This window comes from Macaca mulatta, chromosome 19 (genome assembly GCF_049350105.2).
Source record: "Macaca mulatta isolate MMU2019108-1 chromosome 19, T2T-MMU8v2.0, whole genome shotgun sequence".
Classification (NCBI taxonomy): Eukaryota; Metazoa; Chordata; class Mammalia; order Primates; family Cercopithecidae; genus Macaca; species Macaca mulatta.
Window position 1 is genome coordinate 46873708 of NC_133424.1, and position 25383 is coordinate 46899090.

At 53.6% G+C, this 25383-nt stretch overlaps 2 protein-coding genes across 16 annotated transcripts; both read left to right on the plus strand.

Moving 5' to 3' along the window:
• The first annotated feature begins 260 nt into the window (after positions 1-260).
• On the plus strand, positions 261-11789 carry HAUS5 (HAUS augmin like complex subunit 5). 11 transcript variants are annotated; one of them, XM_077982291.1, is made up of 19 exons: positions 365-543; positions 1401-1463; positions 1539-1571; positions 1703-1727; positions 2638-2743; positions 2823-2982; positions 4672-4741; positions 4833-4915; positions 5368-5425; positions 5584-5708; positions 5913-5976; positions 6080-6210; positions 6398-6616; positions 7206-7332; positions 7433-7578; positions 7831-7942; positions 8014-8146; positions 10482-10614; positions 10764-11789. In XM_077982291.1, the coding sequence occupies exons 1-19, from the start codon at positions 446-448 to the stop codon at positions 10879-10881; spliced, it is 2004 nt and encodes a 667-aa protein (XP_077838417.1). In that variant the 5' UTR covers positions 365-445; the 3' UTR covers positions 10882-11789. The 11 variants fall into 11 exon arrangements, with proteins under 11 accessions (XP_077838426.1, XP_077838424.1, XP_077838417.1 ...); XM_028839817.2 differs by having other exon boundaries at positions 366-543; positions 6398-6560; positions 7252-7332; XM_077982298.1 differs by lacking the exon at positions 1703-1727 and having other exon boundaries at positions 270-543; positions 1539-1587; positions 6398-6560; positions 7252-7332.
• A 4524-nt stretch (positions 11790-16313) lies between these two features.
• RBM42 (RNA binding motif protein 42) lies at positions 16314-25032 on the plus strand. 5 transcript variants are annotated; one of them, NM_001194049.2, is given in 10 exon segments: positions 16314-16565; positions 16804-16957; positions 18335-18419; positions 18526-18600; positions 20136-20201; positions 20277-20452; positions 20887-21219; positions 21456-21573; positions 24500-24694; positions 24783-25032. In NM_001194049.2, coding segments are annotated over 10 exon segments (1443 nt in total). In that variant the 5' UTR covers positions 16314-16437; the 3' UTR covers positions 24896-25032.
• Positions 25033-25383: the final 351 nt, after the last annotated feature.

Sequence of the window (25383 nt, forward strand, 5' to 3'; positions counted from 1 at the left end):
TTTCACCGGGTTAGCCAGGATGGTCTCGATCTCCTGACCTTGTGATCCGCCCGTCTTGGCCTCCCAAAGTGCTGGGATTACAGGCTTGAGCCACCGAGCCCGGCCTAAAATAAAAATGTTTAATTAAAAGAAGAAGAAGAAAATAAAGGGAAGCATCAAGGACTGTTTTGCCTCTTTCGGGTTAGCTGGTAGTGAGCGAGAGAACGAGGGAAGGCGGGCGGGGCCGCCGTCTCTCCACGCCCTTTTCATTTCCACTCAAGGAGACCCACCTGGGAAGAGTGAGCGCTGCAAGACCCAACCTTACCACGCTAAGGTTACTACGCAGCGCCGGAGCCCGCTGTCTGCCCGGCAACCGATGACGTCCTGTTGGCGCGTCCGTGGCGTCAGAGGCGGGCGCCACACTTGAAGAGGCTGAGGGAGGCGGTGGCGCAGCTGTGGCGCTGTCATGGAGCTAGCGCGGGAAGCGCGGGAACTGAGTTGCTGGGCGGCCGAAGAGATGGGGGTGCCCGTGGCAGCCCGAGCCCGGGAATCGACGCTGCGCAGGTGAGGACCGCTCCTGGAGTGAGGACTCCCCACCCTGGAGATTGAGTCTCCGGGAGTGAGAGCTCCACCCCTCATTGAGGACTCGACCCCCCATTCCCCATCGAAAGTGACCCGAGTTACTGAGGGCTCCCTGCCCTGGGAGGCTTCCCAGAGTGAGGTCCCTAGCACTGGTGAGAATCCTCCACGAGTTAGTGAAGATCCCTCTCCGTATGGAAATAGGATCTCCAGGGTGAGGCTGTCCCCGCAGCACCTCCCCTTCCCACCCTTACCCCAACCAAAAAGGACACTCAGGAGTTAGCCGTGGCCACCCCATCGGGATTGAATCTGTAGGAGTGATGCCCCACATCTGGCCATGAGATGGCACTTCCTGGCAGTACATCCCCCACCTCCACCTCTGAATGTGACTGGATAACCCTCTCCCAGGAGAAAGGGAGCCCTCGCCACTCACCCCCACCCCCACCCCCATCCCCCACCCCCGCCTTCCCGGGGAATGAGAATACCACCATACTTAGTGCAAAGATCCAGTCCCTACAAAAAAAATGTTTTACCAATTAGCCGGGTGTAGTGGTGCCTGCCTGTAGTCCTAGCTGTTCTGGAGGCTGAGGTGAGAGGATCGCATGAGCCCAGAAGGTTAAGGCTGCAGGGAGCTATGATCATACCACTGCACTCCAGCCTGGGCAACAGAGCGAGACTCTGTCCCTAAAAAAAAAAAAAAAAAAAAAAAAAAAAGTTTGGGCCTTCCCTCCCCAAGAAGTGAGAACTCCCTAATAAAGACTCCCTACCACCATCACCTTGGGAATGAGGATCCCACACCCTGTGTGCTGCCCCAGGCATACGCTTACACACTGTCCCCACAGGCTGTGTCTGGGCCAGGGGGCTGACATCTGGGCCTACATCTTGCAGCATGTGCACAGTCAGAGGTAAGTTGGGCTAGAGTAGGGGAGGGGGCACAGGTGAGGTCCGTAGTAACTCCTCCTTTTGCCTCTGCACTGTAGGACTGTCAAGAAGATCCGAGGAAACCTACTCTGGTAACTGCTTCTTAAAGCTATCCCTTCCTATCCCCACTCCCATCTAGCCCTGTCCTCACCACAGCATCACACCTGTTGCCCTCCCCACTGGAAGCCCCACTCATCCACTGACTCTGGTCTCATTTTCCTAGGTATGGCCACCAGGACAGTCCACAGGTAAGAAGCATATGCTGCAAGATTCTCTTTCATCCGAAAAATGATTTGTAGATCTCCTGTTCTAAGCCCAACCAGGTGCTGGGTGATGCTGGGGACAATGGGTCACAAGATAGCCCTGATCCCCATCCTCATAGGGCTTAAAGTCCAGTGGAGATAGCATTAGCTCAGCTGGGAGCAGTGGCTTACACCTGTTATCCCAGCACTTTGGGAGGCTGAAGCGGGCGGATCACCTGAGGTCAGGAGTTCGAGACCAGCCTGTCCAACATGGTGAAGCCCCATCTCTACTAAAAATAAAAAATTAGCCAGGTGTGGTGGTGCACACCTGTAATCCTGTCTACTTGGGAGGCTGAGGCAGGAGAATTGCTTGAACCTGGGAGGCAGAGGTTGCAGTGAGCCGAGATCGCTCCACTGCACTCCAGCCTGGGCAATGCAGTGAGACTCTGTCCAAAAAAAGAAAAAAATATAAAGAGATAGTATTAGCTGGGGGCAGAGAGGTGGGACATGGATATGTGGCATCAAAGCTGCTGAGAAGAGATGGAGGGACAGGTTTGGGAGAGATGCTGAGGCCAGTGTAGGACCTAGTGGGTGTAAGAGGCTCATATGACACCTGAGGGGAGGCTTCCAGGAGTCCTTGGGACTTCTAGGTGCAGGGCTCCAGGAAGAGATCAATACTGGGACAAAGATGTGGTTGTCATCAGCACAGACAGGAAACAGGAAACAGGCTGGAAGTATGGGTAAGACAATCCTAAGAGGAAGGAGGGAGCCAGTACCCTAATGCTTCTGCATCAGACACAGAAACTGCTGAGCAAAAACCCTTTGCCACCAGTTGAGGAGCCTGGTACCCCCAAAAGACAGGCCAGGCTGAACCCCGATCAGACCGTGCATCTCACCCTGAATCTGATCCTCCCAGGTCCGTCGGAAGTTAGAGCTGGAAGCTACCGTGACCCGCCTGCGGGCAGAAATCCAGGAGCTCGACCAGAGCCTGGAGCTGATGGAGCGAGACACTGAGGCTCAGGGTGAGCCATGGGGCCAGAAAATGGGCAACAGAATGTGGGCCGGGAAAGGTGCTGATGGCCACCCTTGTTCCTCCTACAGACACAGCCATGGAGCAGGCACTTCAGCACACTCAAGACACCCAGCGTCGAGCTCTCCTCCTCCGGGCCCAAGCTGGGGCCATGCGAAGACAGCAGCATAGGCTCCGAGATCCCATGCAGCGGCTGCAGAATCAACTGAGGCGCCTGCAGGACATGGAGAGGTGGGCCTCAGGGACCCACCCTCACCAGGCTGGGCAGCCAGACATTCTCTTAGAGACCTCAGGGCTCTGCCCCGATCCCTTCTTGGGTTCCAGAATTCTCAACTCCCACCATTAGGATGGAAGGTCCATGAGGCCAGGAGGTTTTGTCATCTCAGTCACTTATATTTCCAGTGCCTAGAATAACAGCTGTATACCTAGAACACCAGCTCTGGGGAAACAGCCACAAACAGAGAACAAGTCCTTGCCCTCCTGGAGCTTACACTGTGACACGGAGAAGACAGATAGTAAACTAGGAACCAAACAGACCCTATCATTTCTGGTAGAGATGAGTGCTGTGAAGAAAAGCCTGTAATAGAAGGGAGAGGGAGATGCTGCCCTAGCGAGGGAAGGCCTCTGAGGAGGTAACATTGAACTGGGAGAGGAATTTCTGTGCAGAGGGAATAGCAAGAGCAGAGGCAGCGTGCTCAGCATGCAGGAAGAGCAGCCGGGGGCCAATGTCAGCTCGAGTTTCTCAGGCAAGACTGAGAACCTGAGGAGGTGAAGTTGGAGGAGTGGACAGAGAACTGTGGATGATGTGTTGCGATTTTGCCCTGAGACTGATTCGTGCCCTGGCTTGGCCACTTAAAACTGAGTGACCTTAGGCTGGGTGCGGTGCTCACACCTGTAATCCCAGAACTTTGGGAGGCCGAGGCAGGCAGATCACTTGAGGTCAGGAGTTTGAAACCAGCCGACAAAAATTAGTCGGGTGTGGTGGTGCATGCCTGTAGTCCCAGCTATTCGGGAGACTGAGGCAGGAGAATCACTTGAACCCGGGAAAAAGAGGTTGCAGTGAGCTGAGATCGTGCCACTGCACTCCAGCCTGGGCTACGAGAGCAAAACTCCATTTGAAAAAAAAAAAAATTGGGTGACCTTGGGCAAGGTATTTAACTTCTGTGTGCCTCAGATTCTAAGATCTGTGGAATGGAGATAACATTAATACCAAGCTTATCGGGTAGGCATGATCGTTAGGTGGACTCAATCATATGAAGTGCTTAGAAAAGTGCCTGTTAACTGTTGTTATTGTTCTGGGGTTTTGTTGTTTTTTGTGTGTGTGTGTTTTTTTTTTTTTTGAGACAGAGTCTGGTTCTGTTGCCCAGGCTGGAGTGCAGTGGCAGCTCACTGCAACCTCTGCCTCCCAGGTTCACACCATTCTCCTGCCTCTGCCTCCCCAGTAGCTGGGATTATAGGCGCATGCCACTGTGCTCGACTAATTTTTGTATTTTTAGTAGAGACGGGGTTTCACCATGTTGCCCAGGCTGGTCTTGAACTCCTGACCTCAAGTGATCTGCCCACCTCGGCCTCCCAAAGCACTGGGGTACAGGCATGAGCCCCCACACTGCGCCCATTGTTATTCTGAATGTACTGGGGAAACATCACATTATTTTGGAGGCATCTGAGCAGGGACATGATCTTCCTCGGGTTTTAACAGGATCATTGACTCCTGGGTGGAGAACAGTCTCATGGGGCAAGAGCAGTGGAGAGGCTAATGCGATATTCCAGCTGGGAGGTGACAGTGGCCTAATCTGGAGACGGCTTCCGGGATCTAGGCTTAGTGATTCCTCTGACTGGCCTTGCTGGCAGTGAGAAGAGATGGGGCACAGACATCTGTTTTCCCAGGGACCCCAGCCCCAACTGCACTTCTCCCTCCAGGAAAGCCAAAGTAGATGTGACCTTTGGATCCCTCACATCAGCAGCTCTGGGCCTGGAGCCTGTGGTCCTGGTAAGAGTCCCCGATCATGGGAGAAGGGGCAGGGAGCCTGGAGTCAGGCAGACGCCAGGGTCCCCCTCAGGTCCCTTCCTCTTCTCCCTAGCGTGATGTTCGAACAGCCTGCACCCTCCGGGCCCAGTTCCTGCAGAACCTCCTGCTTCCCCAGGCCAAGAGAGGCAGCCTCCTGTGAGTGTCCCTAGCCCCCAGAGACCCTGCAAAGAACCTGGGTTTTAAGAGGAGGGTGTCTCTTACTAATTCCTCAGACACTGAGCTTCTGGGCTACGTTCTATAGAAGGGGACAGACTCATCACAGTGACAGTCAGGTGGTCAGGGCTGTTGGGGGAGTGAGGAGGCCTGAGAGGCTCTGGGCACCCAGAGGCAGTGCCTTTCCCAGCTAAGAAGGTAGGGAGGGGAGAGGTTCTTTGGTGAGGAGGCTCAGCTGGGGTGAAGGGTCCAGAGAGTGTCCAGATGAACAACCCATGTAAAGGCCCCAAGGCCAGCAGGTTGGTATAATTGGGGAACTCAAGTCTAACAGGCATAGGGACGATGACAGCCCCTACCTTATAGGGCGGTGGTGATAACTAGAGGATAATTGACGTGTCTTGTAACATTTTCTGTCCCCTTACCCAACCCTACAGAACCCCTCATGAAGACCACTTTGGCACTTCCTACCAGCAGTGGCTGGGCTCTGCGGAGGTGAGAGGGCAGCGCTCTCAGGAAAGGCACAGCCTCCCGCCCCATGATCAAAACTTAGGGTGCCAGGACCTAACTCTTGATGACAGCCCCATTCCCATGGGGTCTCAGCTCACAGCCCTGCCCCGATCCTGCCCTGACTTCACCCTCCCTCCCACTAGATGCTGCTGACAAACCACCCCCCGGGCCACATCCTGGCTGCCTTGGAGCACCTGGCTGCAGAGCGGGAGGCAGAGATTCGGTCCCTGTGCAGTGGGGATGGGCTTGGCGATACAGAGATATCCAGGTGTGGGGCAGGGTATCCCTACAGTTGGGGAAGGCCGCGTGAGTGGGTGAGCTGGGATAGCCTCAGGACCTGGCCCAGCCACCTGCTGACGGGGTGGAACTGAAACCCACTGCCCAGTGGGGTGGCAGGACTGACACTGGCCACCCTCGAGTACCAAGGCAAGGCCACTGCACGGCTCCCTCAGCAGCTCTTTCCCCACCCCAGGCCCCAGGCCCCGGACCAGTCAGACTCCAGCCAGACCCTGCCGTCCATGGTTCATCTCATCCAGGTGACCCCAGGGCTCGCCTCCCCACCGCATTCCAAGACTTCCTCAATCCCCTCACCCATGGATCATGCCCTGGGTGTACCCTGACTCTGTACCCCCCTTGCAGGAGGGCTGGCGGACTGTGGGTGTGCTGGTCTCCCAGCGGAGTGCCCTTCTGAAGGAGCGGCAAGTCCTGACCCAGCGCCTCCAGGGCCTGATGGAAGAGATGGAGAGACGCGTCCTGGGATCCAGTGAGAGGTGAAGGGCTCCCCAAGCAGGGGCCTCTAGGCTGTCTCACTTCTGAGCGTCTCAGCCCATTGGACTTTTTCAGCCCCTGTGACTCCCATCCCTGTCTCCTCTCCCTGTGGTTTCTCTCCCTGGTTTATGGTCCCTTGTGTGGCTCAGTCGCCCTCCTGTCCTTTGCTCTCCTCCGCTTGCCCTGCAGGCAAGTGCTGATACTGGGGCTTCGGGGCTGTGGCCTGTGGGCGGAGCTCAAGGCCCTGCGCGCTCAGAGCCAGGAGCTGGAGGATGCAGCCGGGCATCGGCAGCTCCTGCTGAGGGAGCTACAGGCCAAACAGCAGCGGATCCTGCACTGGCGCCAGCTGGTGGTGAGAGGCTGGGCCTGGGAAGAGGTGGCAGGGCCTTGTGGAGGGCCAGAGGGGAGGCTTGAAAACTGGCTAAGAACTGGACCTAAGCCCAGTGTGGTAGCACATGCCTGTGGTTCCAGCACCTTGGGAGGCTGAGGTGGGAGGATCACCTGAGCCCAGGAGTTCAAGGCTGAAGTGAGGTATGATCACACCACTGCACTCCAGCCTGGGTGACAGAGCAAGATGCTGTCACTTAAAAAAAAAAAAGAGGCCGGGCGCGGTGGCTCACGCCTGTAATCCCAGCACTTTGGGAGGCCGAGGCGGGCGGATCACAAGGTCAGGAGATCGAGACCACGGTGAAACCCCGTCTCTACTAAAAATACAAAAAATTAGCCGGGCGCGGTTGTGGGCGCCTGTAGTCCCAGCTACTCGGGAGGCTGAGGCAGGAGAATGGCGTGAACCCGGGAGGCGGAGCTTGCAGTGAGCTGAGATCCGGCCACTGCACTCCAGCCTGGGCGACAGAGCGAGACTCCGTCTCAAAAAAAAAAAAAAAAAAAAAAAAAAAAAGAATGCTGTCACTTAAAAATTAAGAACTGGGCGTCCTAGGCAAGAGCCCAGGTGAGACTCCCAGGCAGAAGCAGGACCTAAGTAGAGAGGCACACTAAGGCTGGGAGCTGGGAGGAGTGAATCTCAGGGTATCCTGGTTCCTCAGGAGGAGACCCAGGAACAGATCCGCCTGCTCATCAAGGGAAACTCAGCCAGCAAGACCCGCCTGTGCCGGAGCCCAGGGGAGGTGAGATGGGCGTTGGGCTGAGGTCTGGGTAGGGCTGGATCTGCCAAGATGGGGCTGGGTGGACGTGGGCTGCCCCACCCATCCCTCGCCTTCCCCACAGGTGGTATCTCTGGTCCAGCGAAAGGTGGTCCCTACATCTGAGGCAGTGGCACCGCAGAGCCGGGAGCTGCTGCGCTGTCTGGAGGAGGAAGTCCGGCATTTGCCTCACATTCTGTTGGGCACCCTGCTGCGGCACAGCCCTGGAGAGTGAGACTGGGGCCGCCCCATCCCTGCCCTGCATCCCCTGCCATGGGTGACTGTCGCTCCCTGAACCTCCTCAAAAAAGATAACCCCAGACCCCCAGTGTTCCCAGGCTGCCAGACCTCACCCTTGGGTCGGCAGCCCTGGTCTTGGCATCCTAGGCCCCAGACCCACCTTGAAATTCCTGGGTCCCCAGAGCTCCAAAACCCAAGGCCTCTTCTCAGTACCCACCCAACCCAGACTTCTCCCCACCCCTAGGTTGAAGCCCCTGCCCACAGTCCTCCCATCCATCCACCAGCTGCACCCCGCATCCCCAAGGGGCTCCAGCTTCATAGCACTGAGCCACAAGCTGGGGCTGCCCCCAGGGAAGGTGAGTGCCTGTCTCCTGTGACCTGTCTCCCCAGCCCCGCCCCAGATGACTATCCTTCCCTCCCCTTCCAGGCCTCGGAGCTGCTCCTGCCGGCAGCTGCCTCTCTTCGCCAGGACCTTCTGTTCCTGCAGGACCAGCAGAGCCTCTGGTGCTGGGATCTGCTCCACATGAAGACCAGCCTGCCGCCGGGCCCTCCCACCCAGGGTAGGCCTGCCCTGCCGCCCCATCCAGCCTCCCCGCCCATTCCCACTACCAACAGCCTCCACGAGTCCTTACCAGCAACCCCGTTGCTTACACAGTGTCCACTGTGTGCTAAGGGCTTTAAACAGTCTCCCTTCTTTCATCTGCACAGCAGTCCCATGAGGTAAGTGCTGCTGTTCTCTCCATTCTACAGAGAAGGGAACTAAGACGCAGAGGTTAGTAGGTTGCCCAAATGGCAAAGCTGGAATTTGAATCCAGGTGGTGTGAAATGGGTCCGTGCTCCCAACCACTAAGCCACACTGCCCGTCGACTTTCCACGTGTTCATTCATCACCGTCACGTAGTATACCTCAGCAGTTCAAAGCCTGGGAATCCTCTCTGCCCTGTGTCTTCCTAACTGTGCGGCCTGCCCGTGCCTTAGCTTCCTCTTCAGTGGAGTAAGCATAAAGCAATGTCTTACCGAGGTGCTGGGCAGATTCAGGCAGGGGACCCGCACAGGGCACTGAACACTGCCTGCTATGCAGTAAGCACCCTGTGTCTCCAGTGTGATTAGCATCATTGTCTGTGTACACACACAGTCTCTTGGAGTCATGACCATGAGGAAAGGGACTTTAAGACCCCCAGTTTACAGATGAGGATACTGAAGGTGAGAGAAGTTCGTTAATTCCTGGATTCACTCACCAGATACTCACTGGGTGTCTGCCAGGTGCCGGCCCAGATGGCTTGATGGGGAGTGAGGAGAAAGGTCCCCATCCCAGGGGTTTCCCCAGGATGGAAGTAAAGAGTAAAGAATGAAAGGATAAATACATGGAAGAGGAGAATTGATGAGAAATGAACTGGCAGTGCCAGCAGCACTGGAGGAAGAGACTGTGTTCAAGCCTCTGAGTTTGGGGCCCCCTGCCCTCCACTTCTCCACGAGGGGAGGGAGCAGTGTGCAGGAGCAATGAGAGCAGCCCCAGACCCTGCACGGCCTCTGCCCACCATGGCCTCTGCCCACCTCAGCCTCTGCCTACCATGCCTTTGGCCCACTGTGCCCTCTGCCCACCTCATGCGTTTTTTGGTTTTGCTTTTGTTTTTTTGAGACAAGCTCTCATTCTGTCACCCAGGCTGGAGTGCAGTGGTGCCATCCCGGCTTACTGCAGCCTCAACCTCCTGGGCTGAAGCCATCCTCCTACCTCAGCCTCCCGAGTAGCTGGGACCACAGGCATGCACCACCATGCTTGGCTAATTATATATTTCTTGTAATCATGGGCATCTTGAACGCTACACATCTATCATGGAACTCCTGGTTCTCTCTACTCCAAAGAACAATTTTGTTCCTCCTCTTCTTGTTTCCTCCCTTGTTAAATTATCTCACCCTCCTCATCCAAGTGCTGCACCCAGAAACCCAGGAGTCATCCTGAATTTCCCCATCTCCCTAATCCCCCCACCCCCACCAGCTTCAACCTCTTAGCAAGCCCTAAGGGTCCCATCCCCAGAGTTCTCACGGCCCTCTGCCCCACTAGCCTACAGCTCCAGTAATTCCACCTGACAGCAGACGGAGCTGAAGAAAGAGCCAGTGTCGTGGGCAAGGTCACAGGGCAGGGATGGGATGGGGTCAGGATTCAGGCCCAGCTTGTCTGATCACGCTGCTCGTCGACACTTGCTGAGCTGGGCCTGTTCTGCACACATGGAGAGGGAGTAGGCCCAGTCCCAGTCCCAGAGGAAAGCACCACTATCGTGAAGCTAGAGCAGGTGGAGGAGGAAGCCTTGGGGCGAGGAGTGTTGGAAGGGCCTCCAGGAGGAAAGATGCTCTCTACTGTGGGCCCTGGGGATCGGCCAGGTTTTGCCACATCATGAAACTCAAATACCTACTGAAGAGCTTGGACTCTGCCTTGGGGGTACTGGAGAACCTTGGAGGGTTCCAGACAGGAGGGAGAGCATCAGATTTAGGCTTCAGGAAGATCCCTGTGTATAGTGCAGAGGGTAAGCCAGAGCAGGAGACCGAGGCCTGGAGCAGAGGAGAGGAAGAAACGCTCAGAAGACTGAGCGGACAGGCCATGGAGATTGATGGACTCTCAGGGGTAGGGAGGAAAGCATCCAGAAGGAGGCCTGGGTGGGGCCGGGGGGATGGTGTGGACTGCCCTTAAGATGAGAACCTGGGAGGAGGGACAGGTCCTCATCTCAAGGGCAGTCCCTCAGAAGGGGACTTCCAGGCTGGGAAGAGGAGACAGACTCATCATTAGTTTGTGGGAAATGCTGAGGTCAAGACTAGGGGACTGGAGACTTGGGGACTCATTGCTGTAAGGTACCAGCGAGCCAGAGGACTCAAAGCTGCCTCCCGGCTTTCTCACCCTCAGAGCTGCTGCAGATCCAGGCATCCCAGGAAAAACAGCAGAAAGAGAACCTGGGGCAGGCTCTGAAGAGGCTGGAGAAGCTGCTGAAACAGGCGCTGGAGCGAATCCCTGAGCTGCAGGGGATCGTGGGGGACTGGTGAGAGGGGAACGTGCTGTGGGTGGGAAACAGAAAAGTCAGGACTCAAGCCGGGGGGCTGGTGAAAAAGAGCAGGCCATGGTTTTGCGGGGAGGCCAGCGAGGGTCTGGAGGGCCAAGCCTTCTCTTTGATGCCATGCCCTTCCCCAGGTGGGAGCAGCCAGGCCAGGCCGCCCTCTCTGAGGAGCTCTGCCAGGGCCTGTCCCTGCCCCAGTGGCGGCTGCGCTGGGTTCAGGCCCAGGGGGCCCTGCAGAAGCTGTGCAGCTGAAGAGAGTGTTCAAACAGAAGCCGAGAACTTGACACTGTTCACCCCAACACCTCACCTCCCCCAGGACAACTGGAAGAAAGCGGCGCCAGGATTCCTCGGCCGTCATCCCCACCCGCACCTGCAGTCCCCTCACGTGCTGTTCTGTTGCCCCGCTCAGCTCCCTGGCCCCTGTCCTTTCATCACTTTTATTCTCAGCAAAAAGTAATTGAGCACCTCCTCTAGGCGCTGGGGAGTCCACACTGAACAAAAAGCCAGAAGACCCTGTCTTCCAGCAGTTGAGTTCTAGGGCAGGGAGACGGAGTTTACAAGATAAGGAAAATATACATGTAGGCCGGGCACGGTGGCTCAAGCCTGTAATCCCAGCACTTGGGAGGCCGAGATGGGTGGATCACGAGGTCAGGAGATCGAGACCATCCTGGCTAACATGGTGAAACCCCGTCTCTACTAAAAAAAAAAAAAAAATACAAAAAACTAGCCGGGCGATGTGGCGGATGCCTGTAGTCCCAGCTACTCAGAAGGCTGAGGCAGGAGAATGGCATGAACCCGGGAGGCGGAGCTTGCAGTGAGCTGAGATCCGGCCACTGCACTCCAGCCTGGGCGACAGAGCGAGACTCCGTCTCAAAAAAAAAAAAAAAAGGAAAATATACATGTAGTATGCTGCAGGTTAACTGCTGGGTGGGAAATCCAGCAGGGGGTGGGAGGTGTGATTTGAATTGAGTGCCACACTGCCCAGATCACACTCCATCAAGGGGTGAGCAGGAGCAACGGGGTGGCTGAGGAGGAGCTTGCAGCTCAAGGCAACAGCACATGCAAAGACCCTGAGCCAGGATGTGCTGGTATAAGGGCCATAGAGGTGGACAGTATAGGTTGGGGATAAGGAATGTATTAAAAGATGAGAATGCCTTCTAGTTTGTATAGTTTCTTTTTTTACATGTAAATCAGCCATTTGGAATTTATCCTAGCACATGGATCCAATTTTGTCTTATTTTACATATATCCTAGTAGCACTTACTGAAATTCCTAGTCAGAGTGGCAGTTGCCTCTGAGGGAAGGTGGGCGGCTGGGATCAACTGAGGAGGAGACACAGAAATGTCCTAGCTGATGGGAATGTGCTGTGTTGAGAGCAGCGGAGGTGATGCAGGTATAGAGATTTGTCAGAGCTCATCTAGCTGTAGTCTTAAGGCCTGTGCATTTCACTGCATGGGTTACTCCATTTATAAAGCAAAGCCTTATGCTTTTGATATGCCACCTTTTTATGTGCTAAATGTCCACGTTTAATTGGATTATATCTGGCTTCTTTCCAGAACTGCTTTGTATTTAACCCTCCATGTGCCATTCCCACAGTAGCTTAATAGAAAGGCTTGTGATACATTGTCATATCTGTTTTTGTTTTCTTTTGTTTTTGTTTTTGAGATGGAGTCTCACTCTCTTGCCCAAGTTGGAGTGCAGTGGTGTCATCTCAGCTCACTGCAACCTCCGCCTCCCAGGTTCAAGCCATTCTCATGCCTCGGCCTCCCCAGTAGCTAGAATTACAGGCACGCACCACCATGCCCAGCTCACTTTCGTACTTTTAGTACGGACGGGGTTTCATCATGTTGGCCAGACTGGTCTTGAACTCCTGACCTCTAGTGATCCGCCAGCCTCAGCCTCCCAAAGTGCTAGGATTACAGGCGTGAGTCACCACACCCAACCACATGGTCATATCTGAAACGGCTGGATGCTCTTAGGTGCTCTTTTTCTTTTTCTTTCTTTTTTTTTTTTTGAGACAGAATCTGGCTCTGTTGCCCAGGCTGAAGTGCAGTGGCACGAACTCAGCTCACTGCACCCTCTGCCTCCTGGATTCAAGCAATTCTCATGTCTCAGCCTCCTGAATAGCTGGAATTACAGGCACCTGCCACCATGTCTGGCTAATATTTGTATTTTTTGTAGAGTCGGAACTTTACCATGTTGGCCAGGCTGCTCTCCAACTCCTGGCCTCAAGTGATTCTGCCGCCTCTGCCTCCCAAATCTTCGCCTACTGGGATTACGGTTTCCCCTATCTCGGTAATTTTTTTTCCCCAAATTAAGTGAACATTAGATTTAATCTGCCTGACCCCAGAAGAAAAACAGGCACAGATGGTAGTTTTACTGGTGTTGCAGTAAGTTTTCAAATTTGGAAGTTTGGCAGCTTTATGATCTTAAACCTTGCTGTCCATCTCTCACACAACTCCTCTGTTGGCCTCCAGAGCCCCTTCACTCTCCCAGCTTTCCTCCTGCCCCTGGTTGCTATTTCCCAGCCTTTCCATGTTGGCTTTCCCATGCACAGTCCTTAGTGTTCCTGCTCCTCCTCTCTCTCCTCATCACAGTTCCCAGCCCCCACCTTCAACTGAACTCAACAAAATCTTCAACTTCATACGGTAGTCACATTGTTAGTAATAACACTGGCATTTTTATTTTGATAAAATAGACCATTTAAATTTTGAGATTCTACCTTATATTTTTTGAAATTACATACTAAAGCAAATAAGTAGTGATATAATGTCATTGGGGACCGAGATTTTTAGTGTGAATGAAAAAAGATAACAAATATAAACTCAAAGAAGTAAACACCTGTCTTTCATATGAACTGGAAATATCAGAATAAAGTCATGATTTTTCTCTTTCTAAAAAATATATATTTCCCTGGTTAAGTCCCCTGAAAAGGTCTAAATATAATGACACCCCAGTAACTGAGCAGCACTAGTATACAGACTGTGGTCTCTTTTTTTTTTTTTTTTTTGAGACGGAGTCTCGCTCTGCTGCCCAGGCTGGAGTGCAGTGGCCGGATCTCAGCTCACTGCAAGCTCCGCCTCCCGGGTTCACACAATTCTCCTGCCTCAGCCTCCCCAGTAGCTGGGACTACAGGCGCCCACCACCTCGCCCGGCTAGTTTTTTGTATTTTTTAGTAGAGACGGGGTTTCACCGTGTCAGTCAGGATGGTCTCGATCTCCTGACCTCGTGATCCGCCCACCTCGGCCTCCCAAAGTGCTGGGATTACAGGCTTGAGCCACCGCGCCCGGCCGACTGTGGTCTCTTAAGTGCCATTTCTGACTAAGAACTAGGGACTCTTGTGAAAACAGCTGATTCTAGGTCTGGGGCAAGAAATGTGCAAAATGTGTACAGGATATTTTGTGCCAGGAAGCAAAGAAGTCCTCCAAGACTACTGTGGCCAAGTCAAAGGAACTCAGGAGCCAGTCTGAACGGCTCTCACTGGCCAAAGGTGGGGCATGTTGAGCAGTAAAAAGAACCACAGTGGTTTGAAGCACATCAAATATGCCTGAATCTGTAAGTTCATGTTGATACTCATATACCTCATTGAAATCACCTTTGAAGAATACTAGGCACCCATTCATTATTTTGAAAAATTTTATATATAAAAGAAGCATGTTCTCTATTTTTCTTATACGTACAAGTAACCAATTTTTTTGTTTGCTTGTTTGTTTTTTTGAGACAGGGTCTCGTGCTGTCGCCCAGGCTGGAGGGCAGTGGTGAGATTTTGGCTCACTGCAACCTGTGCCTCCTGGGTTCAAGTGATTCCCCTGCTTCAGCCTCCCAAGTAGCTGGGATTACAGGAGCGTGCCACCATGCCCAGCTAATTTTTGTATTTTTACTAGAGACTGGGTTTCGCCATGTTGGCCAATCTGGTCTCGAACTCCTGACCTCAGATAATCTGCCTGCCTCAGTCTCCCAGAGTGCTGGGATTATAGGTGTGAGCCACTGTGCCCGGCCTAAGTAACCAAATTTCTGATGAAGAGGTTATTTATGGAAGAATCACAACTAATAACTTCAGAGAAAATACTAGAATTCAAAAACCACTATTTGCCATGAATTAATTAAGTGATGGATACAAGTAATGATGATGAAGGGCTACTAAAACTATTAGGGGAAAGGTTGATTGGGCTGTCTCAAAAAATAATAACAAAAATAAAAGGCCAGGCATGGTGGCTCACGCCTGTAATCCCAGCACTTTGGGAAGCTGAGGTGGACAGATCACTTGAGGTCAGGAATTTGAGACCACCCTGGTCAACATGGTGAAACCCCATCTCCTCTAAAAATACAAAAATGAGCCAGGCATGGAGGCACAAGCCTGTAATCCCAGCTACTCCAGAAGCTGGGGCAGGAGAATAGACTGAACCTGGGAGGTGGAGGTTGCAGTGAGCTGAGATGGCACCTGCACTGCAGCCTGGGTGACAGCGAGACTGTCTCAAAACAAATACATAAATTAAAATTAAAATACAAAATAAGAGTGTCAGACCTCTGAGCCCAAGCTAAGCCATCATATCCCCTGTGACCTGCAGGTATACATCCAGATGGCTTTAAGCAACTGAAGATCCACAAAAGTGAAAATAGCCTTAACTGATGACATTCCACCATTGTGATTTGTTCCTACCCCACCCTAACTGAAACGATATATTCTCCGCCCACCTTTAAGAAGGTACTTTGTAATATTCTCCCCTGCCCTTAAAAAGGTACTTTGTAACATTCTCCCCTGCCCTTAAGGTACTTTGTAACATTCTCCCCGCCCTTGAGAATGTACTTTGTACGCCTATCCCAAACCTGTAAGAACTAATGATAATCCCACCAATCTTTGCTGACTCCTTTTTCGGACTCAGTCCGCCTGCACCCAGGTGAAATAAACAGCCTTGTTGCCCACACAAAGTCTGCCCAATTGGTGCTCTCTTCACACGGACGCGCGTGACAAAGAGAAGAATAGATCAAGTGAAATCCAGACGTGTTGAATATTGGTAGCGTTTGAGAGGTACTTAAGAGTTCGTTATACTATTCCCCCTAATGTGCATGTTTGAAAATACTCAGAATAAAACACTTGTGAGGGCTACGGGGATAAAAAGAAAAAAAAAAAAAAAGGGTCAGCTGTGGCCCAAGAAAGGACAGGGACCAAGCCCACGGACGTGCTCCTCTGAGTTGCACTAGTCTCTGGGCCTTGACTCCCACACTGAACAGCCTCCTCAAAAGTCTTCAGCTGTCGTCCAGGAAGCCCGGGTCAGGCGCTTCCTCCTGGGCGTCTCTGGTCTTCGTGGGAACCACAGGTCGGGTGTCAACCTGGGGACCCCAGGCCTCCCAGCCTTGCCCAATCCTGGGGTTGACGCAGACTTTAGCGTCTTTTTAAACTTCCGGCGCAGGCTCCGCGGTGGCACAGGACGGTCCTCCGAAGTTTCCTGCGTTCTCAAAGGTCCAGATTCCACATTGGGGATGGGCCCAACTGACTTTGCTTCGCTCTCATTAGCCCGTGGGCCGCCAGGAAGGCGGGGCCGCCTCTCTTCGCTGTGCTCTCATAGGCCCAGGTTCTTGCGTTCTTGTGTCCTTCTCTCACTCTGATTGGCCTGTAGTCCCCTGAGGGTGTGGAAAAATCTCATTGGCTCTCGCGTCCGAACGTATGACGTCATGCGCCACCGCCCGTCGCTTTCGCTGGACGTCATCGTCGGGAGCCCACCCAGACGAAGGCTGAGAGTAGACAGCAGAACCAGCGGCGGCAGCTAAGCTGAGACAGTAGTAGCGGCGACAACGACGGCGGCAGCGATGGCTGGGGCGGGGCCAGCCCCGGGACTCCCGGGTGCAGGAGGACCCGTGGTCCCGGGTCCTGGCGCTGGCATCCCGGGCAAGAGCGGCGAGGAACGCTTGAAGGAAATGGAGGCGGAGATGGCCCTGTAAGGCCCGCGACAGGGAGTAATAAAAGTCGTCCCAGAGCCAGAGCCACCGAATCCCGGAGCCTCCAGGCCTCGATAGGCCAGAGATACGGCTCTAACATGGGGAAGTGGGACCTTCGGGATTGTGGGGGCGGGGATAGGGGAGAGGTTGGCAGGGGTGAGGGTCCCCTCGCGATATACCCAGAGTTACAAAATTGGTACGAGGTCCTGAGCGCTGGTGTCTGTTCTTCTCCTCCAGGTTTGAGCAGGAAGTTCTGGGGGCTCCAGTACCCGGAATCCCAACTGCTGTGCCTGCGGTGCCCACGGTCCCCACGGTCCCCACGGTAGAAGCGATGCAGGTCCCAGCGGCTCCTGTGATCCGTCCAATTATCGCGACCAACACATACCAGCAGGTACGGCTGAGCTAAGGCATATAAGTTAGGGAACACAATGCCTCGAACACGGTAGGTGTTTGTGTAGAGAGCTGTTGACGTTTTAGCTTGTTGACTAATTAGCATGACAAATATTTTATGTGCCAGGCACTGAGAACACAGTAATGACTGAGGGAGACATTTCTGCCCTTTGGGCGCTTATATTCTAGAGCATGTTGTCCAGTAGAGCTTTCTGCAATGATGAGAATGTTCTGATATATTTTAAATTCATATTTAATAGTTCGTTATTCTCAGTCACATTTCAAGTGCTCAGTAGCCAGCTATATATGACTAGTAGAGAAAGAGAGAAATTATTGAGAATAGGCTGGGCGCTGGGTGCGGTGGCTCACACCTGTAATCCCAGCACTTTGGGAGGCTGAGACAGGCAGATCACAAGGTCAGGAGATCCATCTTGGCCAACATGGTGAAACCCCGTCTCTACTAAAAATACAAAAATTAGCTGGGTGTGGTGGCACGCGCCTATAGTCCCAGCTACTTGGGAGGCTGAGGCAGGAGAATCACTTGAACCTGGGAAGCGGAGGTTGCAGTGAGCCAAGATTGCACCACTGCACTTGAGACTGGTGACAGAGCGAGGAGACCAGTGACAGTGGAGTGAGCAAAGAGGAAAGTGGGAGGAAATAAGGACAGAGAGGTGAGGCCAAATCTTGGAGAGCCTTACAGCCATTTTAAGAACCCTGGCAGCCAGGCACAGTTGCTCTTGCCTGTAATCCCAGCACTGTGGGAGGCCAAGGCAGGTGGATCACGAGGTCAGGAGTTCAAGACCAGCCTGGCCAACATGGTGAAACCCCATCTCTACTAAAAATACAAAAATTAGCCGGGCGTGTCGGCGGACTTCTGTAGTCCCAGCTACTCAGGAGGCTGAGGCAGGAAAATCACTTGAACCCAGGAGGCGGAGGTTGCAGTGAGCCAAGCTTGTACCACTGCACTCCAGCCTGGGCGACAGAGCGAGACTCCATCTCAAAAAAAAGGAATAGACTGTAAAAGACAAGGGCAGAAGCCAGGAGATGGAGGAAGGGGCTAGTACGGTAATCTAGACAGGAGCTAATGGTGGCTTGGATGGAGGTTGTGCATGTTAGATGGGGAGGAGGTTGGACACAGTTGCAGTCGGTGCTAAGTGCTGTGGGGAAGACGAAATAAGGTGGTGAGAGAAGCTGCTGCTCAGAGAGCCCTAGTGTGATCCCAAAAGCCTCCCCGAGAAGTGGCATTGTAGCTGAGACCTGAGATAGCCAGTCACATACAGAACATAAAGCATGAAGCTCTTGGTCTCTTGGGGTGAGCTAGCCTCAGCAGATGGGGAAGGCTGAGTCAGGCCCCTCACCCTGACCTCTTCCCCGACAGGTCCAGCAGACTCTGGAGGCCCGGGCAGCTGCTGCAGCCACAGTAGTTCCTCCCATGGTGGGTGGCCCTCCTTTTGTAGGCCCCGGTAAGTAAAGAGTGGCAAGGTGAGGGGGTTGGGCAATCAGGCAGGGTGGTAAAAAGGTGTGCCCAGGACTCTCCTCCCACCATCCTTGCCTCTTCCCTCCCAACAGTTGGCTTTGGCCCTGGTGATCGGAGTCACCTGGACAGTCCAGAGGCTCGAGAAGCCATGTTCCTGCGGCGGGCAGGTGAGTCTGGGGTCAGGGACCCCCACATTTAATCAGGCACTCTTGTTTACATGACTTCAGCCTCTTGCCTGAATCCTTGCTCTAAATCACCCTTTGCATTTCATCCCAACTTGATGTTGTCATCCTAAAGCACAAACCTGATCATGTCCTTCCTGATGATGTCAAGTCAATTTTGTTTTAACCTGATCACTGCAAACCAACCCTCCTGCTGTCAGTCCTAATTCCAAATTGCCACAGCACTTAACACCTCATAATAAGCTGTGTCATTTCTTATTGACTATGGCTATCATCTTTTGCATTCTCTGAAATACAAGCTCCATGAGGGGCAGAAGTCTCAGTACCTGCCACATAGGAAGCATTATGTTCTGTCTGTTGATGGGATGAACAGACTGTTGAGACAAGCACCAGGCTCTTCCCCTGGCAGTCACAACCCTACATGACCTTGCTTCTTGCAGGGAGAGATCCCCAGCAGCCCGAACATTTCTGGGATGTGCTAGCAGTGCTTTTGTTAAGGTCCCTTCTCTCCCTGCTCACTGTCACCCAGCTGTAATCTTCCAGCCATCCTCCCCCGCAGGCCATTTTCCACATTCCACCTTCTGTTCTTCAAATAACCTTTACTCACGCTGTCAACTTGTAGGACATTACTTCCTTATATGTATGAAAAGGATGCGTGTTCTTATTTGGATGTAAAATTCTGGTATAATCTTTGTTAAACCAAACATGCTACTTATGTTACCTAAACCCTGTTAAACTTTTTAATCTGATGATCTCTGAGAAGTTGTAATGTCTCTTAGTTTTTAGTATGGTTTTGATCAAAATGCAAATCTGACCTACTCCCCCTGCCCAGCTTCCAACCCGCTGTGGCTCCCCAGTGCCCTCAGGAGGACACCCATGGTTCAGCCAAGAATGCTGTGCTTTCAAAACAAAACAGTTCTACTTGGGTGTCTGCTGGCCGCTTAGCCCTTCTCATGACACTCTCTAAGCCCCGCTTCTTCTATTACAGTTACACTAAACTGAAAAGGGAAAGGTTTTGCTTATAAGTGTTCTCCCTGCCAATAATATTCGCAGTCACCCTTTGCCTAACACTTCATTGTCCCTCGGGTCTCAGCTCACAGGTCCCTTTCTCCAGGAAGCCTTCCCTAGGCCTGGCTGGGTCAGAGGGCTCCCCTCTCTTAGCACTGATCCCGCTGCCTGAGCTTCCCCACTTCCAGCCCTGGTCCCCATTGTCTCTCGTTCTCTAGTGATGTCTCCATTCGCTCCTCTGGACCAGGAGCTCCCTGAGAACCCTGGGTCTGTGGGTGTGTCCCCAGCATTGCCTGCCACAGGGCTGAGCCGGAGGAGCTCCTCAGTGGTAAATTTTCATGCAGTGAACCAGGGGAGAGGCCCCCAGGACTCCCCAGGAGGGCTCCCCAGACTCTTCTCCAGGATTTCTTGTATGCTGAGAGTGCACACACATACACGCACACATGCACACACACTTTGCCCCAAGTGCCCCTGTCCCCCATGACACACACCCCCATCTCTCTCTCCCACAGCTGTGGCCCCCCAGAGGGCCCCTATCCTGCGTCCAGCCTTCGTCCCCCACGTGCTACAGAGAGCAGGTGAGGGGCCAGGGTCATCATCCCTGCCACATAACTCCCCCCAGGCCCTGGAACTCCCCACTAACACCCTGACAGATTCTGCTCTCTCCTCTGCAGCAGCCGGCCCCCGCCCTATGGCCCTACGGCCCCCTCACCAGGCCCTTGTGGGCCCCCCTCTGCCTGGGCCCCCTGGACCACCCATGATGCTGCCACCAATGGCTCGGGCTCCAGGTCCCCCGCTGGGCTCCATGGCTGCGCTGAGGCCCCCTCTGGTGAGTGGACAGGGAACTAATGGTCAGACGTGCGGTGGACGGGGAGACCATCCATCCTGGCCCAATGGGCTATGTCTGAGTTGGCCTCTCCCCTGACTTTCTGTTTCTCTACCTTCTCACTCTGCCTTTATCTCTGTCTCTTTCTGCATCTGTCTTTCTGTGGCAAAATCTGTTCTCTCCTTTTGTGAAGCAAGTACAGAGAGAAACATGCTATTGGAATATTTCTCTTTTGATTGTTCCTGATGTTCTTGTCTGTGGCTGTCTCTCTCTGCCTACGTTTCTCCTTCTCTGTGTTTGGCTGGCTGGAGACTCTGCCTGGGTGTCTCTTGGCTGCTCTCTGGCCTCCAGGCCCTTGCTTTGTTGGATGGAATGAGGATGAGAGTAAGGTCTGAGCCTGTGAGCCAGCCCCCCTCATGCTCTCCTCTTACCCACAGGAAGAACCAGCAGCACCCCGAGAGCTGGGCCTAGGCCTGGGGTTGGGCCTGAAAGAGAAGGAAGAGGCAGTGGTGGCGGCAGCGGCTGGGCTGGAGGAGGCTAGTGCGGCTGTGGCCGTGGGGGCAGGAGCTGCCCCAGCTGGCCCTGCAGTCATCGGGCCCAGCCTGCCTCTGGCCCTGGCCATGCCCTTGCCCGAGCCTGAGCCCCTGCCCCTCCCGCTGGAGGTCGTCCGCGGCCTTCTGCCCCCACTGCGCATTCCTGAACTCCTGTCCCTGCGTCCTCGGCCCCGGCCCCCTCGGCCAGAGCCACCCCCTGGCCTCATGGCTCTTGAGGTAAGCAGGGAGCCTAGTGGTGAGGGGACAGAGGGGACAAGGGGCAAACAGGGGCCCAGGAACTTCCACACAGACGGACCGGGCAGCAGGAGGACCTGGGGGAGGGAGGCGGACACATGTGCCCCACATCCAGAAGCACATCCAGCCCTTACTGTGGTGGCAAGAGGGCCAGGGACCAGCGGACAGTGGGAGACCCCAATACCAAGCCCTTTGCACCCCTCCCCTTTCCTCTGCAGGTCCCAGAGCCCCTGGGTGAAGACAAGAAGAAGGGGAAGCCAGAGAAATTGAAACGCTGCATTCGCACAGCAGCAGGGAGCAGCTGGGAGGACCCCAGCCTGCTGGAGTGGGATGCAGGTAAGCTGCTGAAGCTCGAGGTCAGGCATGGCTCGGCCAAGGTCAGACCAGGCTGCTGTCCTTGGGATGCAGACTGGGAGGGTGAACCTGGTAACTCCACCTCTCTCAGTAGGGTGGGCGCTGTTGTTAGCCCACCTTGGGGAGGGGAGGCTGTGGCTCAGGGGCTGGTTCCTCACCCAGCCATGGGCCAGAGCTCAGTGGAGGTGACAGGGACATGGGGTTTTGCAGCCCGTTTTACTCATGAGATGCCTGGCTTCAGAGAGCATTCTTTTTTTTCCCAACTCTTAGAAAAAAAAATGTATTTTTTTCTTTTTTATGAGATGGAGTCTCACTCAGTTGCCCAGACTGGAGTACAGTAGCGCAATCTCGGCTCACTGCAGCCTCCGCCCCCCAGGTTCAAGTGATTGTCCTGCCTCAGGCTCCCAAAGTGCTGGGATTACAGGCGTGAGCTGCTGCGCCTGGCTGGGAAAAATTTTAAACAAAGAATGGCACAGTAAACAGCCGTCTACCCACCACCTAGATTCTGCAATTAACATATTGCTGTGTTCACTTTTTTCCTCTTTGTGTACGTATATGGTTTCTTTGTTTTTAGCTCAGTCATTTGAAGCAAGTTATAAGTGAAATAATCACTTCTAAATATCTCAGTATTTATCTCCTAAGAAAAGAGAGATTTTGGCCAGGCACGGTGGCTCACACCTGTAATCCCAGCACTTTGGGAGGCGGAGGCAGGTGGCTCACTTGAGGTCAGGAGTTCAAGACCAGCCTGGCCAACTTGGTGGAACCCCGTCTCTACTGAAAATACAAAAAAATTAGCCAGGCATGGTGGGAGGCACCTATAATCCCAGCTACTTGGTTGGCTGAGACAGGAATATCGCCTGAACCCGGGAGGCGGAGGTTGCAGTGAGCCGAGATCAGGCCACTGCACTCCAGCCTTGGCACTAGAACGAGACTCCATCTCAAAACAAAAAAAAAAAAAGAAAAGAAATGAGATACTTTTTGCATATCATAAGACCATTATCAACTCTAAGAAAATTAATTCTTCAGTATCTTATTTTTAGTTTATATTCATATTTCCCTAAGTGTCCCAAAACTCTGTTAGAACTGTTAATATTTTTGCCCTGAATCAACATGCATGCAGTTTTATGTCCCTCAATTATATCTTTTTGGTTTGTTTTTTTTTTTTTTTTTTTTTTTCCTGAGACGGAGTCTCACTCCATCACCCAGGCTGGAGTGCAGTGGCTCTATCTCGGCTCACTGCAGCCTCCACCTGCCAGGTTGAAATAATCGTCCTGCCCCAGCCTCCCAAGTAGCTGGGACTACGGGCGCGCGCCACCATGCTTGGCTAAGTTTTTATATTTTTAGTAGAGACGGGGTTTCACCATGCTGGCCAGGCTGGTCTCGAACTCCTGACCTCGTGATCCGCCTGCCTCTGCCTCCCAAAATGCTGGGATTACAGGCATGAGCAACCGTGCCTGGCCAAAATATCTCTTTTCTTAGGAGATAAATATTGAGAGATTTAGAAGTGATCACTTAAAACTTGCTTCAAATGACTGAGCTAAAAACAAAGAAACCATATACACACCCGGCCCTGATTATATTTTAATAAGAACAGTCTCTTTCCTATTTCGTTGTTTTGTATATATTTTTTGAAGTGTCCAGGGCAGTTGTCATGTACAAGGTCCCACCTTCTGAGTTTGGCCAGTTGTTTGCTTCTGGCATCGCTTAATTTCTGCTTAGAGTGTCCCAAATCACAGACACCATGGGGCAGCCGCAGCAATGGCCGAGGAAGGAGATAGACCCCTCCTGCCTCAGTGTTTGACTTCCGTCCCCTCTCCTGGGACCGTCCACCTGGCCCAGAGAAGACCCTAGCTCTGTGACCTTGGGCAAGTCACTTAGCCTGTTTTTTTTGTTTGTTTTTCTTCTTTTTTTTTTTTTTCTTTTTTTTGAGACAGAGTCTCGCACTGTCACCCAGGTTAGAGTGCAGTGGTGTAATCTTGGTTCACTGCAACTTCCACCTCCTGGGTTCAAGCAGTTCTCCCACCTCAGCCTTCCGAGTAGTCGGAATCACAGGCACCCATCACCACACCCAGCTAATTTTTGTATTTTTTGGTAGAGATGGGGTTTTACCATGTTGGTCAGGCTGGTCTTGAACTCTTGAGCTCAGGTGGTCCACCTCCCTCGGCCTCCCAAAGTGCTGGGATTACAGGTGTGAGCCACTGCATTTGGCTCACTTAGCCTTTTAAGCCTCGTCTGCCTCCTCCCCTCCCTTGTGGAGACAGGGATTCTTTGGGACAGAGCATGTTCAGTGGAAGCACAGGCCGCACTCAGAGGCAGCGTGAGAATGTCAGCTGGGTGCAGCCGTGGCAGAGCAGCAGGCAGCATGTCCAGGTCTCAAGGGGGAGTTAGGGCAGGCTTTGCAGGGGAAGCAGGGCTGAGGAAAGATGAAGCCCATGTTCCTGAGGTGCCATGACGGGCAGCCAGTGGGTGACGGGCCCAGGGGACCAAGGGATGCCGAGGCTCGGAGGAAAGGCCAGGGCTGGGGCAGAGTTAGGGGTGTTACTACGGGAATGAGTGAGGTGGCCCTGGGGTGGGGAGGGCAGTGCAATTCAAGGTTAAAAGTAAGAACTCAAGCCAGATGCCTGAGCTCTTGTCCCAACTCCACCACTTCCTGCTTGTGTCACTTAGAGCAGTGACTTGACCTCTCTGTGCCTCAGTGTAAAAGCATGGTTGGGAGTGCCAGAAATGGAAAACACCCCTCCAGGTGCCCGGCCGAGCTCCTGGCGCAGGGTCAGTAGGTGTTGACCATTATTACTAAGAGGTCCCTAGGCAGAGACGGGATACCTCCGAAAAGGTGGGGTCATTCAGACAAGGTAGACACCGGGCAAGGCCTCTGCATCCTCTGACGTCATCTCTCCCCCATCCCCAGATGACTTCCGGATCTTCTGTGGGGATCTGGGCAATGAGGTGAACGATGACATCTTGGCACGCGCCTTCAGCCGCTTCCCATCCTTCCTTAAGGCCAAGGTGATCCGTGACAAGCGCACAGGCAAGACCAAGGGCTACGGCTTCGTCAGCTTCAAGGACCCCAGCGACTACGTGCGCGCCATGCGTGAGATGAATGGTGGGTGTGGCCTCCCCTTGGGACTGCGGGCACGGCATGCGCTGACCTAAGCCTGACCAAGCCTGCCTTGAACCCTCTGTCTCCACAGGGAAGTATGTGGGCTCGCGCCCCATCAAGCTTCGCAAGAGTATGTGGAAGGACCGGAATCTGGACGTGGTCCGCAAGAAGCAGAAGGAAAAGAAGAAGCTGGGTCTGAGATAGGGTCTGTGGCCAGGCACCCGCTCCCACCTGGCCGGGCGCTGGCTCCTCCCTCAGTTCTCTTTGGAAAACCCCCAGCTGTCCACGCATCCCCTGCCCCAAAACCAGTTTCAATAAATTTATGTTCATTTCCACCCCTGGCTGGGCATGGAAGCACGCTGTGGGGAGCAGGGCTTGGCTTCCCCACACGTGGAAATGGCGGGGAGCCTTGAGAGTTTACCCAGACAAACACCCAGGCAGGGGCTTCTGAGCCCTTCCTGTGCACCCATTCCCTCTTCAAACCTCTTCCACACATGCCGAGTGCCGCCTACTCCAGGGGAGAAAGGGGGCGCCAGTGGCAAGGGTTGAGCCAAGCTGAGGCCCACACCTGTGTCCTGGCTACCTCCTGTGTTCTCAGCACTAAGGTAGGAGATCTTCTAGGCCCTTCCCTTCTGGAGCTCACAGCCTTCTAGGCCCTCCATCCAGCAGACTCACCAAGGGTCTGAACAGTG

Excerpts from the sequence above, each read along its gene's own strand:
- HAUS5 (XM_077982291.1), top strand. The coding sequence starts at position 446 with ATGGAGCTAGCGCGGGAAGCGCGGGAACTGAGTTGCTGGGCGGCCGAA. Across the intron at positions 1,728-2,637 it reads GCCACCAGGACAGTCCACAG|GTCCGTCGGAAGTTAGAGCT; the intron begins GTAAGAAGCATA and ends TGATCCTCCCAG. Across the intron at positions 6,211-6,397 it reads GTCCTGGGATCCAGTGAGAG|GCAAGTGCTGATACTGGGGC; the intron begins GTGAAGGGCTCC and ends CTTGCCCTGCAG.
- RBM42 (XM_077976335.1), top strand. The coding sequence starts at position 16,438 with ATGGCTGGGGCGGGGCCAGCCCCGGGACTCCCGGGTGCAGGAGGACCC. Across the intron at positions 16,566-16,803 it reads ATGGAGGCGGAGATGGCCCT|GTTTGAGCAGGAAGTTCTGG; the intron begins GTAAGGCCCGCG and ends CTTCTCCTCCAG. Across the intron at positions 20,202-20,276 it reads CCACGTGCTACAGAGAGCAG|ATTCTGCTCTCTCCTCTGCA; the intron begins GTGAGGGGCCAG and ends ACACCCTGACAG.